Here is a 13,808-nt window from a genome sequence, read left to right as displayed (position 1 = left end):
TCTCCTGTGCTAAAGGGGAAGAACACTTTTTGTGTACATGGGAAGTGAGAAGAACAAAAATATTAAGCTAGATGATAGTTTAAAAATGTATTTTGAAATATCATGCTAAATGTCAAACATTTAGCACAGCCAGTGATGATGTAAAGTTCTTAAAGCAGCTTCCTTTATATGTTCCTCGTTACTACCTGCCAGGGCCACTTTCAAAGCCTGAAAGGAGAAGTTCATACCGAAGGCTCCTTCAGTCAGCCCTGCTCAAAGAAACCTTTAAGATAATTTCTCTTTTTGTTTACCTGTACCGTGTAGTCCAAAGAATGTACCGTCTGTCTGGAATAGCATGTCATGTTGTTCTGATACACGCTTCTGGAAGAACAAAGAGGATTAAAACATGCTTCATGAACAAATAAGTAGAGAGACTACGTTCTAAAGCATTTTCTTCTCCTTTTTTCCTTTAGGTTCAGGAAAATCCTTTTCAATGATGGGCAATGCAGAGCAGCTGGGTCTGATCCCACGGCTCTGTTGTGCTTTATTTCAGAGAATCTCTGTGGAAGAAAATGAATCTCATACTTTTAAAGTCGAAGTGTCCTATATGGAAATCTACAATGAGAAAGTCAGAGATCTGCTTGACCCAAAAGGGTGAGTAGCTTCACTCTCCCCCACAGCTTCCTTATTTTTGTCTGAAACTGTAACAGTAGAAATCACTTCTGGAAATCCTTGAGGCTTGTTCAGAATGTATATTTGTATGATTTTTTTAGAAAGGATTAGATACCAAACACCAGAAAGAAGATCTGGTAAATCTTGTATATGAAGTAGTAACTGGTGTGGATCAATTCAGAATTAGGATACCATCTTAATGATGCAAACAAATACTGTATGAAGTAGTGTACTACCAGAAAGCAAGACTGTGCAGGGAAGTTCTGGGGTGGTTTTGCCATATGAACCGGACTGTATTCAGGTAACAATTTTCATCAACTAGGAGGAGTTTGAAGCTTATTTTCAACTTGGTTCTCATGGTTTAGATGTTGAGCTTTTTGAATGTGGAAGGGTAACACCTCAGAATATACTCATGGCACTCTTTTCAGTTTTGTCTACACAAAAGTACTGGTTAGGTTCTCTGGCTTGGAGGTGTCTAGACGAGAAATAGTTAGATAGGGGGGTTTTAGGCTGAGCATTGATACATGAGGTGTATATTTTTGATTCTTGAATATAATTGCCCTAGGTGAAGAAGTATGCAAGTTAGTTTAAAAAGGTAGATTTGAGAGTTACTTGATGCGTATCAATAAAGTGTGGAAAAATGTGAAAAGAATTGAAGCTTTAGCAAATTGCTGGGGAGAGGAAGGAAGAATTTTTGGTTTCCTTTTTTGTCAACATTCTTTTCAGCCTTTTGTTCCAGCCACAAATACTGGGGTGGAAGGATGCATTAGGAACAGTTCATGTATGTAGATTAAAACCGGTTAGATTAATTTGAGTCTATTTTTAATTTGACATAAAAAAAAATCTGGAAGACTTTTTGCCTCCTGTTACAATTAAAAGACATAAACTGACTTCTGCTATATAGAAGATTCTTATCATTTCATAGTATAATTTTTGGGTTTTGATAAAGTTCACACTAGTGGATTGTGCATAAAGTCTACTTTGTTCCATAGGAGTCGGCAGTCCCTTAAGGTTCGAGAGCACAAAGTGTTGGGACCGTATGTAGATGGCCTGTCTCAGCTGGCTGTTACAAACTTTGAGGTAAATCTAAACCAATGACAACTTCGTAAATAACATCTGTGTACATAAGCAATAGGCATCTTATAAGAGATAAACTAGTGTCTATCCAGACATTTTGGTTCTTCAGTGTTTATGATCTCTGGCAATTGCAAAGGTCTTTTCTACTGCTTCAGGAGGATTTATTTCGCGTAAAAGCATTGGCTTTGCCTTGATGTTGGTTAAAAATATAATAGTGGTACCTATTCTGCAGTTTTCAATGCATATAGTATACACCAAGAACACAATGTTTCCTTGACACAGGAGATATGAGGCTTCCAAAATAAGAATAAAGTCTTCCAGCATGAATTACTTTGATTTTTGTTGTTGAATAAAACCTTCTATTTCATACAGGTGTGTTGTGGTTTAACCCCAGCTGGTACCATGCAGCTGCTTTGTCACCCCCGCTGTCCCCCCGAGGGAGGGGGAGGAGAATCAGGAAGGAATGTAAAACTCGAGGGTTGAGATAAGAAAAAATTAATAAATAAAATAAATTAAAACCAACAATACTAATAATTACAACAATTACAATGAAAAGGAAGGAGAAGGGGAGAGGAATGAAATCCAAAGGGAAGGGAGAAAAGAAAACAAGTGATGCACAGTACAACTGCTCACCTGCTGACTGGTGCCCAGCCGGTCCCTGAGCAACGATCGGCACAGCCTGGCCAACCCCCCCAGTTTATATACCCAGCATGATGTCCCGTGGTATGGACTACCTCCTTGGCTGCTTCAGGTCAGCTGTCCTGGCTGTGTCCCCTCCCAACTCCTTGTGCCCCTCCAGCCCTCTCGCTGGCAGGGCCTGAGAAACTGGAAAGTCCTTGACTTAGTATAAACATTACCTGGTAACAACTGAAAACATCAGTGTGCTATCAACATTATTCTCACACCAAAGCCAAAACACAGCACTGCACCAGCTACCAAGAAGGATACTAACTCTATTCCAGCTGAAACCAGGACAAGGTGTATTGCATGAGGATGTGCAACATAGCTTATGTAATTTATAATTGAAGTCGTGACAGCATCTGGCCCACTTGAGTTACCAAAATACTTTCAAATAAATCAGTACTGTAGAAGCCACTGAATTACTGAATTACTGTAGCTACAATGGAAGTAATTGAAGCAGTGCAGTTGTATGAATGGCGTAGGCCTCTCTTTTTATGAGGAAGCTGATTTGGAAATGTTTTAAAAAAAATAATTCATTGTGTAGTATTATGTGGGAATGTTTTACTTTCTTATGAGTGTTTTTCTGAAGCATCTGTGTATATTATAAAGTTATAAAAACTGCTTTTGCAGCTTTTATGGTGAATTTGAAAGCACACCTTCTTTGTTCAAATTCTAGGAAATTTTGTTCATACCTAGTTTTTGGCTGATGAATTTTATGAAACTGTCTTGGAAGACTCAGCAAGCGCACATGTCAGACTCGGCATAGTCTTGCTTTTTACATATGCAGGAAGGTACAGGCTCTAAGTGAGGTAACCTTTTGAGCCAATTAAATGAAGATGGTAACAGCGCAGTTCAGTAAAGAGATGCATTGTGTTCATTTGTGTAAGTAGATCTGTGCTGACCTGATTACTGTCATTAAACAGTATGATTTGTAATGTGTGTGTGTTGCCAGCATATTTCAGTAACAGATAAGGAGAAGGTGCATTGACTGTAGTTGCTGGGCTTTTAAGCACAGTACTTATTTAACTTATTTAAGGTGTGATTTAACATTGTGCTGTGGAATTGCACACCCTCTGCATCAGTGCATCTCAAAATGTGCAAAGAATTTTCTCATTACTACCTTCCCTTCTTCCTCTCTCCCACACATACACACACCCTTCCATCTAGATGGGGATTTTGTTCAGCAAGCACAATACTTGCTTTTATCCTAGCATCACTTTTCACTCTTCTTTTTGCTCTAGGATATTGAGTCACTGATGTCTGAGGGAAACAAATCACGAACAGTTGCTGCAACCAACATGAATGAAGAAAGCAGCCGCTCTCATGCTGTGTTCAATATTATAGTGACTCAGACACTTTATGACCTGCATTCTGGTGTATGTATTTCTGTTGATTCATTTATGAAATTGTGGTAAATTCGTCTCCTTCCTTCCTCTTACATATACATTAATCTGTATAGCTGTGCTTCACCTTTAATGCCGTGGGGTCCAAAGTAATATTGGCAAGACCGTAAGATTGAGAGAACCCTGGGAGAGTGAGGAGGCCCACCAGATAAAGCAGTGGCTAACTTTTTAAGATTATATTGTCACCATGAAACCTACCTTAGGTTTTACGTCCTAACTGGTGCTGAAGTTGGTATGTTTTAATGGCCTACTCTGCTAGTAAGGTTATTGATGCTGCCACACAGCTTCAGCCCTCTACTATAAAAATATGAGTGACTCTTAAAGGACTATGAAAACTCTGAAAATTCCTTCTTTCATATCTTTAATTTGATACTTTAACCCACATTATTATGAACAGTGTTTCATGGTGCCAGCATCACGCATGTTAGCGCTTTGTGCTTTGTGTTTCTTAGCTGTTGTTCTCTCATGTCCCATCTGCAGAATTCTGGAGAGAAGGTCAGCAAGGTCAGCTTGGTGGATTTGGCTGGGAGCGAGAGAGTGTCCAAAACAGGAGCTGCAGGAGAACGCCTAAAGGAAGGCAGCAACATAAACAAGTAAGACATGGGCATACGCAGGTTGCAAAGCTTAATCTTTTAAGAATCACTGTTGTTTCCATGGCCTCCTCTCTTGGTGTGCTTGTCAGAAGTCAGTTCAAATGATAGAGCTCATCAGAAACAGTCCAGTATGGCTCTTTCGGCTGCTCTGTGCTAGACACCATGTGCTTCATTGCATTGACATAGGGAACTTGATTCATACTTGACTCAATGAGGGTTGTATGAATTTTATCTAGAAAAAGCGACAGCAGCGCTCTTTAATTAAGAATGAACCTTTTGTGATTCATTTATACACCCTGTCCCCAGGCTCATGTGTTTGTCTCATCATTTGCTTAAGGAAGAATGCAGAGTTGCAGAGTTGAATGGCCTTGTTCCAACATGTATTAAAATGTGTAAGGGTATAATTCACAGTTTAAGAAAACCAAATCAGAATGAAGCTGTGTTAGTTTAGCATTGCCTTGGGCATTTGTACTCAAGCAATGACAAGTTTCAAGGCACTTTTTTACCGTAATTACTGTGTTATTTCCCAAAAGCAAGAATTCAGCACACTATTACTGCTGTCTTAAATATACTAATTTTCCTGGGAAAGAAAGAGTTCAGCTGTTACAGTAAAAGCTACTGCTTTTTCAATTTAATTTTAAAATGTTACAAAATGTTTTGGTGTTTTAAGTTAACGATGACAGCACAAAGTGTGTTTGAACAGCATTCATACATAAAGTGATTTCAAATTACCCCTTTTTGGAGTTAAAACATGTTTGCTCTTTTTAGCTTAATTTCTAATCTACTTTGTGTTTAATGCATCATATTGGTAGCCACGCTGGTATAGTCCTCGTGAAACAAAATGATGTGGTTCTGTTTGCCTAATGGGAGGTGTTGTACCTTTACCTGCAGGTTACTAGTTAAAATTCAGATTGGTTTTACTAGAAACTGTACTTGTATTTTGCATAGACAAAGGTGAAATTAAATGTTTCTTTCTAATTCTTGGGGAAGAATTCAAATGCCAACTTTCCCAACAGCTATTAACAAATTACAAGTGTAGCTATAGATACAGAAAGACTTCCTTTTTTTTTTTCCATTAGGACGTTTACTCAGTGTTAAACTTCTGTGATGCTGATGCTGTAGGAGAAGGTTGTTTTGCCCATGCTGAACCTCTTTGACAATACAGGATTTCAGATGCAAGCACCAAACTTTTCTGTAAAAGATACTTTAAAAAGGAAGGTGGACAGCTCTACATTTTCTCATCAATTAAATTGTTATATGGTGTAATCTGTATTGCTTAAGCATTCTCTGTTCAAAATCTCTTTTGGAACTGGTAGGCAAATGAGAATTCTTAGTGCTGTGCTTGGTGCTTTCTGTTAGATTTTTGCTGCTACTTGGAGCTTTGATGAGGACTGACTTTTACCGGAAGCCTCAACATTGGTATAGATGTTTTATCAGACTAGTTCTTCAGAGAACATTGTGTACAGTCATCTTTTGGGTGTGGTGCACCTTACTTTTTAGGGAAAGGCAATAATTTTGTTCACCGTGAATGGGGAGGCACTGGCCCAGGCTGCCCAGAGCAGCTGTGGGCGCCCCATCCCTGGCAGTGCCCAAGGCCAGGCTGGACGGGGCTGGGAGCAGCCTGGGCTGGTGGGAAGTGTCCCTGCCCGTGGCTCTTTGAGGTCTCTTTCAACACAAATTGTTCTATGATCTTTTCTGGAGTAATACAATGTACTTAAGCCATATACCTTACCATATCAACTCCTTTTGCTTTTTAAATTATTTTTTTATTCTTTTATTAAAAAGCAATAACATGTATTGTTAGCATGTGCTATGTTTAATGAGAACAAGAATGGAGCTGCTGAAATTAACAGGCAAAGAAATTTGCAGCTTGTGCTATGTTTATTACCTTGAAGAAGAATATGGAAATAGTGTACCTGTTTATGTATTTACAACACAGGGAAAATGTACACTCAGCTGTGCGTACCAAAAGTGTAGTGTAGCATTCAGACAGTCTCTACAGGTTTCTGTGCTGTTTATTTCTAATGAAACCTGGCTCGGGCTTTGGTAGCTGCCACCTTGGTCCCACAACTCATCCTGTTGTAAACACTCTTTCCTATCTCGGGACAGCATGTTGCAGAGGGGAGTTGTTGGATTTCTCTCCCACTTACTGAAACAACGGAGAGTTGTGTCATTTTGTTAACATCTTCATAAAGTTTAGTAAAGGTTGCTTCTGGTTTTTCTCAGAGCTGATGCAGTGTTGCCTGGGTGAAGGTGCTGGGTGTCTGCACTTTATGCTCACGGGTTTTGGGGGACTTGCCGTACCTCACAGGAAAGCTGTGTGTGCTTGTTTTTCCCCAGGATGTGCTAGTTCCCGTAGCGAGCGTAGAAGCGCGGGTGCTTACCGACTCCGTGGTGTAGTCAAAGAACTTCTAGAATACAATAGGAGGAGGAAGCAGAATAAACAGCCTCTCAATTAGTGGCTAAGAAGAATTCTTTCTGTGAGCGGGCTGCAATTTTAACTCTCAATAGTAAAATCATAGCTGTTGTCATTTTAACTTGAGAATGCAAAGGGAAGCCTTTAAAATGTAGCGGGGCGGCAGGTGGGGGGAAGGAATGAGTTGGGATGAGTCTGGCTCCAAGCCGATTTTTAGATTTTTTTTGTATCCAGAGTTAAATAATAGAAAGGTGGATTCTCCTCAGTGAAGAATTTGGTTGTAAATTGTACAGGAGTAGCTTGAATGGGTGTCATTTAAGTTCCCTGTGAACCTGGCTGACTCAGGCAAGTGGTAGGAGTGTGCAGGCTTCCTACCGCTAGCAAGGGCAGCCCGGTCATGCCTGGGGAATAGTGGCAGGGAGAGCAGAAAGCATGCAGAAATGGCATTTTCCCATGCTCTTGCACCACGTAAGTTCACTCTGCTGCTTCTAAACTGTCTCAGTCTGCTGTGTGCCATATATATATATACACACACACATACACTTTATCTAATGATTCATTATATAAAGTAGTGTGAGATGGGACCAAAGTAATGACGGATCTCTGATGCATCATTCAGCATGAAGCAAAGCAGCTGATGAATCCTTTAATTATTTTGTTGGGCAGCAAGTTCTTTTACTGCTTTCCTTAATTCTTCTAAACAGCTTTGTATTACGAAATCTCAAGCAGAACACATAAATGACTCCGGTTTGGCTTTTATTGCAGATGTTAACAGTCTTAAAATAAAATCAGTATTTACAAGGAGCAGAAATATTACCACATCTTTTAATTGTGCGGTGTTAAACTGTAGCTTATAATTTCCTGTTTATTGAAATACAGTGCCCGTAACTCAAATTGGTATTGCAGCCCTGTTGTGAAATAGTTTTCAGTGACAGACTTTTTCAGGTCCCTGTCCTCGCTGTCTCCTTTCTGACTGTCCTTTTCTTGCCCCTCCCTCAGTTTTTGGCTTTGGTTTTCACATTTCCCCTCATTTAAAGGGGGAAAGAGGAGCTGGAGGAAAACAGACCAGGGTGGGTTTTTTTTAACTTTAAGCTCCTTGGAGGTGGACTGGGTTGGAAGTGTGCTGGTGGTGCTTTTCAGTCACGCGGTAGGAGGTTGCTGCGGAGGAGTGTACAGCATCCTACTGCTCACTCGTGCACCTTTAGCACACTGTCATCTCCGTCCATGGAGAGCAGAGGCTGGAGGGAAGAACCAATTCTCTCTCCCCCTGCAAGCTTTCAGAGGTTGGGCTTTTCTTTAGGTCACAGACTAAACCAAACTGTCCTTTTTGCTGGGAATTTTTCAGAGGTGAATTGGAAAGCTATCCTACAGGCAGTTTTACAAAACAGAACACTCTCTTCGGACATCAGATTGCCTAGCTGCTCCTTAAATTTCTTTTTATTTTGCTTTCAGGTCTATGCTATCTTCATACCACTTTTGTGCTATATGCAGTATGGGACATCTTTTGTGACACGTGTAATAGGTCTTGTTACCTTACCTTCAGATATCTTCCTTGAAATAATCTTCTGCAACATTTTTGTTGTTTTCTAAATGTTGTTTCTGAACCACTGGTAGTTTCATTTGGCACTAAGGCCCTGTTAGAAATACCGTGGAAACACTGCCTGAGTAGTAAAGCAGTACTATTTTGAAAAGAAAATGCAAAAGGATGGAGTGGAACAGTACAATTAAAGATTTATTTGACTATTTAATTGCAGCGCTGCTGGAGTTTTCCTTGGTAGTTACAGAGAGTAGCTGGATATTTGGGCATGAGTATGATGGATGGGTACGCACTTGGTCTTCAGCGCTGTTTGAAAACCCTTTAGGCATCTGTTTCATATTCTCAAGCTCCTGAATTAGCTCATTATCTTAAACATACTCGCCCTAAGAGCGCTGGTGTCACTTGAAATTTTATATAGGCTTATGTAACAATTGGATAATATAATACACATATACTTTGCGCAGTTTGCTGATACAGTTGCCCCTGTTGTTACAAGTGGGACATATACCCAAATGAATGAGTTATCTGTATTTTCTTCACGATTCTAGAGTGGCGTTTGCAATGTGGCTTGCTGCTAAGCAATTCGGGGGCTTTTCTTTTTCATGCTTGTGTGGCATTTTTGTAACTGGGCGATTGTTTGGTCTGTTCCCTGCCCAAGAAGCTAGCGAGGCTGCACCTCGGTTGTAAGTCAACCTATTTGTCAGGGGAGACCTCCTAGTCAGTCTCTTTTGATGAGGAGACTTCTGTTGTGTGATGGCTGGTTAGTTACTTGTTCACCAGGCAGACTAGTTCTGCTGGGCCATAGCTGGCTTTGTCTTGAGGACACCTCCTTATGGCTAGAGAGTTGTTCAGTTGTGGTCTGTTGTGCCAGTGCTCTTCAAACATTGTTCCTAGATGGCCGATCAAAGGCACTGGTTCTCCATGTACTGAAGCAGTCTGCTTTATATACTTCTAAAGCTATTTTAAATACCTGAATATTTCAACTTTGTCTCAGTTTTCCTGGAACTTGGTCTTAGTACCAGATTAGATAAAACACTGTAGATAGCCATTTTTTTTCTTCCAAATGTGTAAGTAATAAATACATTGCCCTGTTTGGAGCAGGGAAATGGGCTAGCCAACTTCCTGTGGTCATTTCCAACTTAAATTATTCTGTGATACTTTAAAAATCAGACGTGAAGTTCTGTGGAGCGAAAATTAAACTCTTTAGCAAATATCTTTTTTTGTGTGTGTGTTTTATTAAATCTGTTTGGAATATGTGTTAAAGCTGTTGTACTCTGTTGCCTTTGTAGATCCCTTTCAACGCTGGGTTTGGTTATATCATCACTTGCTGACCAGGCAGCAGGGAAGGGGAAAAACAAGTTTGTGCCTTACAGAGACTCTGTACTCACTTGGCTTCTCAAGGTAATATTTCCTGTTCACCTTATTCACAAGATGGCAGCTTAATAGTTTGTAGGATCATTGTAGCATACCTCTGTGTACGTGGACTTCTCTTTTTTTAAAGAAGTGAGCTAAGGAGCTCACATATCTATAAGTTACACCAAATAATATGGACAGCTAAGTGTATCTTGTATTAATTCTATGTAGAGTCCTATTTGGCTATTATCAGTTATAGCAGTATCAAGGCTGGTGGAGGTGGCTGGAACTGTTTGTGGATCATACTGGTTAGTTTATATCCAGAGTGTCTTTTTGTGTCTGAATATTAAGCTTTGTATTTTAAGTATCTTTCTAAAGACATTGTGTAGCCTCAGAGCAATTTTTAACCCTCAAACTTCCTGTGGATGCACTTTATAGGACAACTTGGGAGGAAACAGCCAAACTGCCATGATAGCCACAATTAGTCCAGCAGCAGACAACTATGAAGAAACACTCTCTACTCTGAGATATGCAGACAGAGCCAAAAGGATAGTTAATCATGCAGTGGTGAATGAAGATCCAAATGCTCGGGTCATCAGAGAATTACGTGAAGAAGTTGAAAAACTGAAAGAACAGCTCTCCCAAGCTGAGGTAACATTATTCACAGTACAACGTAAACTGCGTTTCCCAAGGAAATGTCAAATGCTGGCTGGAAGACTAGCTTTCTTACAAAATGAGGAAAGGAAGTCTTGCACTTTTTTTTTTTATTAACCTTGTTTCCTGAAATAAATCCAACCTGTTTGCTTATTCTTAATAACTTCTAAACGGGGACAGCATTGTACTGATGGTGACCCTTGTCACAATAGACTGTTCTTGAAGAACTTCATGTCAAGCAATAATTGATGCAGCACAGATAAGAGCTAGAGTACAGCTTCATTGTGTACTTATTAGCAGATTTTTTTTTTTGCATTAGTGGACTATATAATTTTATGATGTCAAATGGAAAAGTGTGAAAAGCCTTAAATCTGGTATTAGATCACAAAACATGTGTCCTTGACATTTGTGAAAATCTATAAGAAATTGTCAAAAATGCAACACTGAAACCATCTGCCGTTTGCTTTACTGCCTTAACAGTTAACACTGTGTGATTGCTACTTACCTTAGATTTATACATTCCATCAGAGAGTAAAGGATCAGGGTAGGATAGTTTACTTGGTAATACCTGGAGAAATTAGGCACTGCACTGTAGGAAAATACTGTTGAACTTTTCAGGCAAGACACAAAATACTGGTGGAAAAAGAACAGAAGCGTGTCTGAGGGTAAATTAGTGTGGTGGTTAAACTTCATGTTCATTTAAGGAATAGTGTTCCTATTACGAACAGTTCCTTACAGGCTGAAATGGGAAAATCTGCTTTGAGAAAAAGGAGCCATTCACTTTTTTCATTAATAAAGATCTCTTCTGATCCCATATTTTAAATCGGAAAATATTACTATAGCACGTTGTTAATTATGTTGGCAGGCTGAGGCTGAACACAATCAGTAGGAAGGTGTCCAAAGTCTTACTAATTTTTAACAAAGTTTGTTCTATTATACCTTCGGTTAAAAGCAGTTCTATAGAGTTACAGGCCAGCCTGTTGAATTGTTACTTTGCACTGGGCAAATTCGAGCTCTTTGCTTTTGTTTCTTGTTGTGAAACGAGAAGCCTGTGTTAGCTCCAGAGCATGCCTGCCTTTGAAGGTCACCAACAGGGTCAGTCTGAAAGCTTTAATGCAACTCTAGGTACATTTACGAAACCAAGATAGAACAGAAGGCTAAATATTGAGAGTAATTTGTATTTGAAACTACTGTTGGAAGAACGACTTTGCAGTTGAAGTTCAGGCAGCTAAGATTTAAATTTCTTAAATACTCATATACTTTTATACAGACACTGAAGCTTAAGTGGACAAGCCCAGAGATTTTGTTGGTACCATTAGCCTCTGGAGCTGTTGATCTTCAGCTGTCTCAGATTTGGGCCCATTATATGTTGATTCTGTCCTCTTCCTTTGCAAGTGACCTGCTTGTTCATCTTTTGCCATGAATAAACTGGGGATACAGCTGAAATCTCTGCTTGTTGAATTTCATGTTCAGTTGCTGTGTTCAGTTGCCTCGTGCAGTGGGAAGAGCAGCTGAGGGGTTTTGCTAATTTTCTATCTTTTAGGCCATGAAGGCACCAGAACTGAAGGAAAAATTGGAAGAATCTGAAAAACTAATAAAAGAGCTAACAGTCACCTGGGAAGAAAAGCTAAGGAAAACAGAAGAAATTGCACAGGTATTTCAGAAATTTTGAGGTGAAAAACCCAGATAGTGCAAGTCAGGTGAATTGCATGAGCTTTAGTGGACTATGCTGTCTTTCCCACCAGCTATTTAAAATTCCTCTGGACTTTTGTCCTTTCATTTCTGGTTTTGGGTTGGGGTTTTTTTTTTGTTCTTTTTAAGTCTAAATTGCATTAGAATAATGATAGCTTGTGTCATTATATCATTGATAAAAGTTAATATTTTAGTTTAAATTAAAACATCAAAATATATTTGGGCAGCTCATTTATTTATAAAACCACAGTGGGGTCTAGGACATCTTTCCCTTGAAGTGACTAAGAAAATGAAGAATTCCAGAAGGATCAGAATTTTGGGTGATAGTAATTGTTTTTTATTTTAGTGACTTTTTAACCAGAGAAGGAAAATATGTACGAAAATGTGTACATGCATTCACTAATGGTTATTTATCATTACTGTACTTAAAACAAGACCTCTGAATTCCGGTGCAGTTTTCCATCATTTCCATGATCTATAGCTTGGAGAACAAGTATTGTTGGTTTCCCTTTCTAGTCGTAATGTTTCAGAGGGCATGCTTTGGTGCAACCCCTGTTTAAATTTATTAGAAAAAAAACCCCAACCAAACACCAAACTCAACGAGCCAAATAAAAAATCCTAACCCCCAAACTGAAGCAAAGCAAAAGACACGTGTGATTGAGTAGATGCCTTAGCTGTATTCATAATTATACTACAAAAGAATAAACCTAAACTGTGGCATGCTATTTTCTAAATGATGTATAAGTATGATTATCCTTGTAATTGCAACTGAGACAAGGTTTTAACTAACAGAGATTCAAAGCCTGATTATACAACATAAATCATGGTGTTAGTTACAAGTAGCCCTAATAAAATCAATAGGGCTGCTTAGGTAAGTAAGTTCCACTTTGGGCAAGCACATGTTTGAAGGTTAGATCTAACTTTTTACTGTTGGTATGTAAAAATAAATTCTGTTAAACATGCAGTACTTCACCAATGTCTTAAGTTCTGTTTCTGGTAGCAATATACAGAATGCATGCTCAGCACGTGCATGTTCAGCTTTAGTTCTGCTTTCATTTATTTGCTATACTGGTCTCTACGTATTGCCGCAGACAAGATGAACCTGGGTTTGTGCTTGCAGGAGAGGCAGAGACAGCTAGAAAGTATGGGGATTTCCCTTGAGTCTTCAGGTATCAAGGTGGGGGATGACAAGTGTTACCTGGTGAACCTGAATGCGGATCCTGCGCTCAATGAGCTTTTGGTTTACTATTTAAAGGTAAGAATGTGAACAGAATGAAGGAATGCTTGTTTATTGTTCTGAATTCTTGGCTCAATTGCTTATTCAGGGTCTATTTAGATACTTTTAAGACTAGTTGCAGTACAATAGGATAGGCTTCCTTCTACTGTCTAGGCTTTTGTTCTCCCTGTGCAGTTCAGCTTCATTGTTTTCCTGATTATCTCCTGATTGCCAACAGTGGAGAAGTGCTGTGTGTGCCAGTGATGAGAAAAATTCTAGCTTTTCCAGACAGGATGTGAATGGAATTGTCTTTTGCGCTCAACTTGAAGCAAGAGCTTCATGTCAGATGCTTCTTTTTGTTAGTGAACTGAGGATTGCTTTAAATACTCAATGAGTTAATCATAGAAAGATGATGTTTAGTAGTAATCAGTAAGACTAAACATAGTTTTTGATGACAGAAAAGCTTAAGGGAAAGGGAGGGGAAAATTGGTTAAAAATGTACAGAAATGTATTTTCCTAATGCCACTAGCTTTCA

General features: G+C 39.2%; 1 protein-coding gene across 7 annotated transcripts in view; it reads left to right on the top strand.

Moving 5' to 3' along the window:
* KIF13A (kinesin family member 13A) overlaps window positions 1-13,808 on the top strand; it is a 120,443-nt gene that overhangs the window by 63,820 nt on the left and 42,815 nt on the right. For 6 of the 7 annotated variants that reach the window (XM_055705426.1, XM_055705425.1, XM_055705424.1 and 3 more), the window contains exons 6-13: window positions 453-633; window positions 1,644-1,731; window positions 3,651-3,785; window positions 4,293-4,405; window positions 9,648-9,759; window positions 10,150-10,362; window positions 11,909-12,019; window positions 13,178-13,312. In XM_055705426.1, the coding sequence (XP_055561401.1) occupies window positions 453-633; window positions 1,644-1,731; window positions 3,651-3,785; window positions 4,293-4,405; window positions 9,648-9,759; window positions 10,150-10,362; window positions 11,909-12,019; window positions 13,178-13,312 (1,088 nt within the window). The remainder of the gene's footprint in view (window positions 1-452; window positions 634-1,643; window positions 1,732-3,650; window positions 3,786-4,292; window positions 4,406-9,647; window positions 9,760-10,149; window positions 10,363-11,908; window positions 12,020-13,177; window positions 13,313-13,808) is intronic. The other variant, XM_055705429.1, reaches the window with a different exon arrangement.

Source organism: Falco cherrug, chromosome 3, assembly GCF_023634085.1.
Source record: "Falco cherrug isolate bFalChe1 chromosome 3, bFalChe1.pri, whole genome shotgun sequence".
Lineage (NCBI taxonomy): Eukaryota > Metazoa > Chordata > Aves > Falconiformes > Falconidae > Falco > Falco cherrug.
The sequence above is the reverse complement of the archived record's forward strand: the minus strand, read 5'-3'. Positions and strand labels throughout refer to the sequence as shown.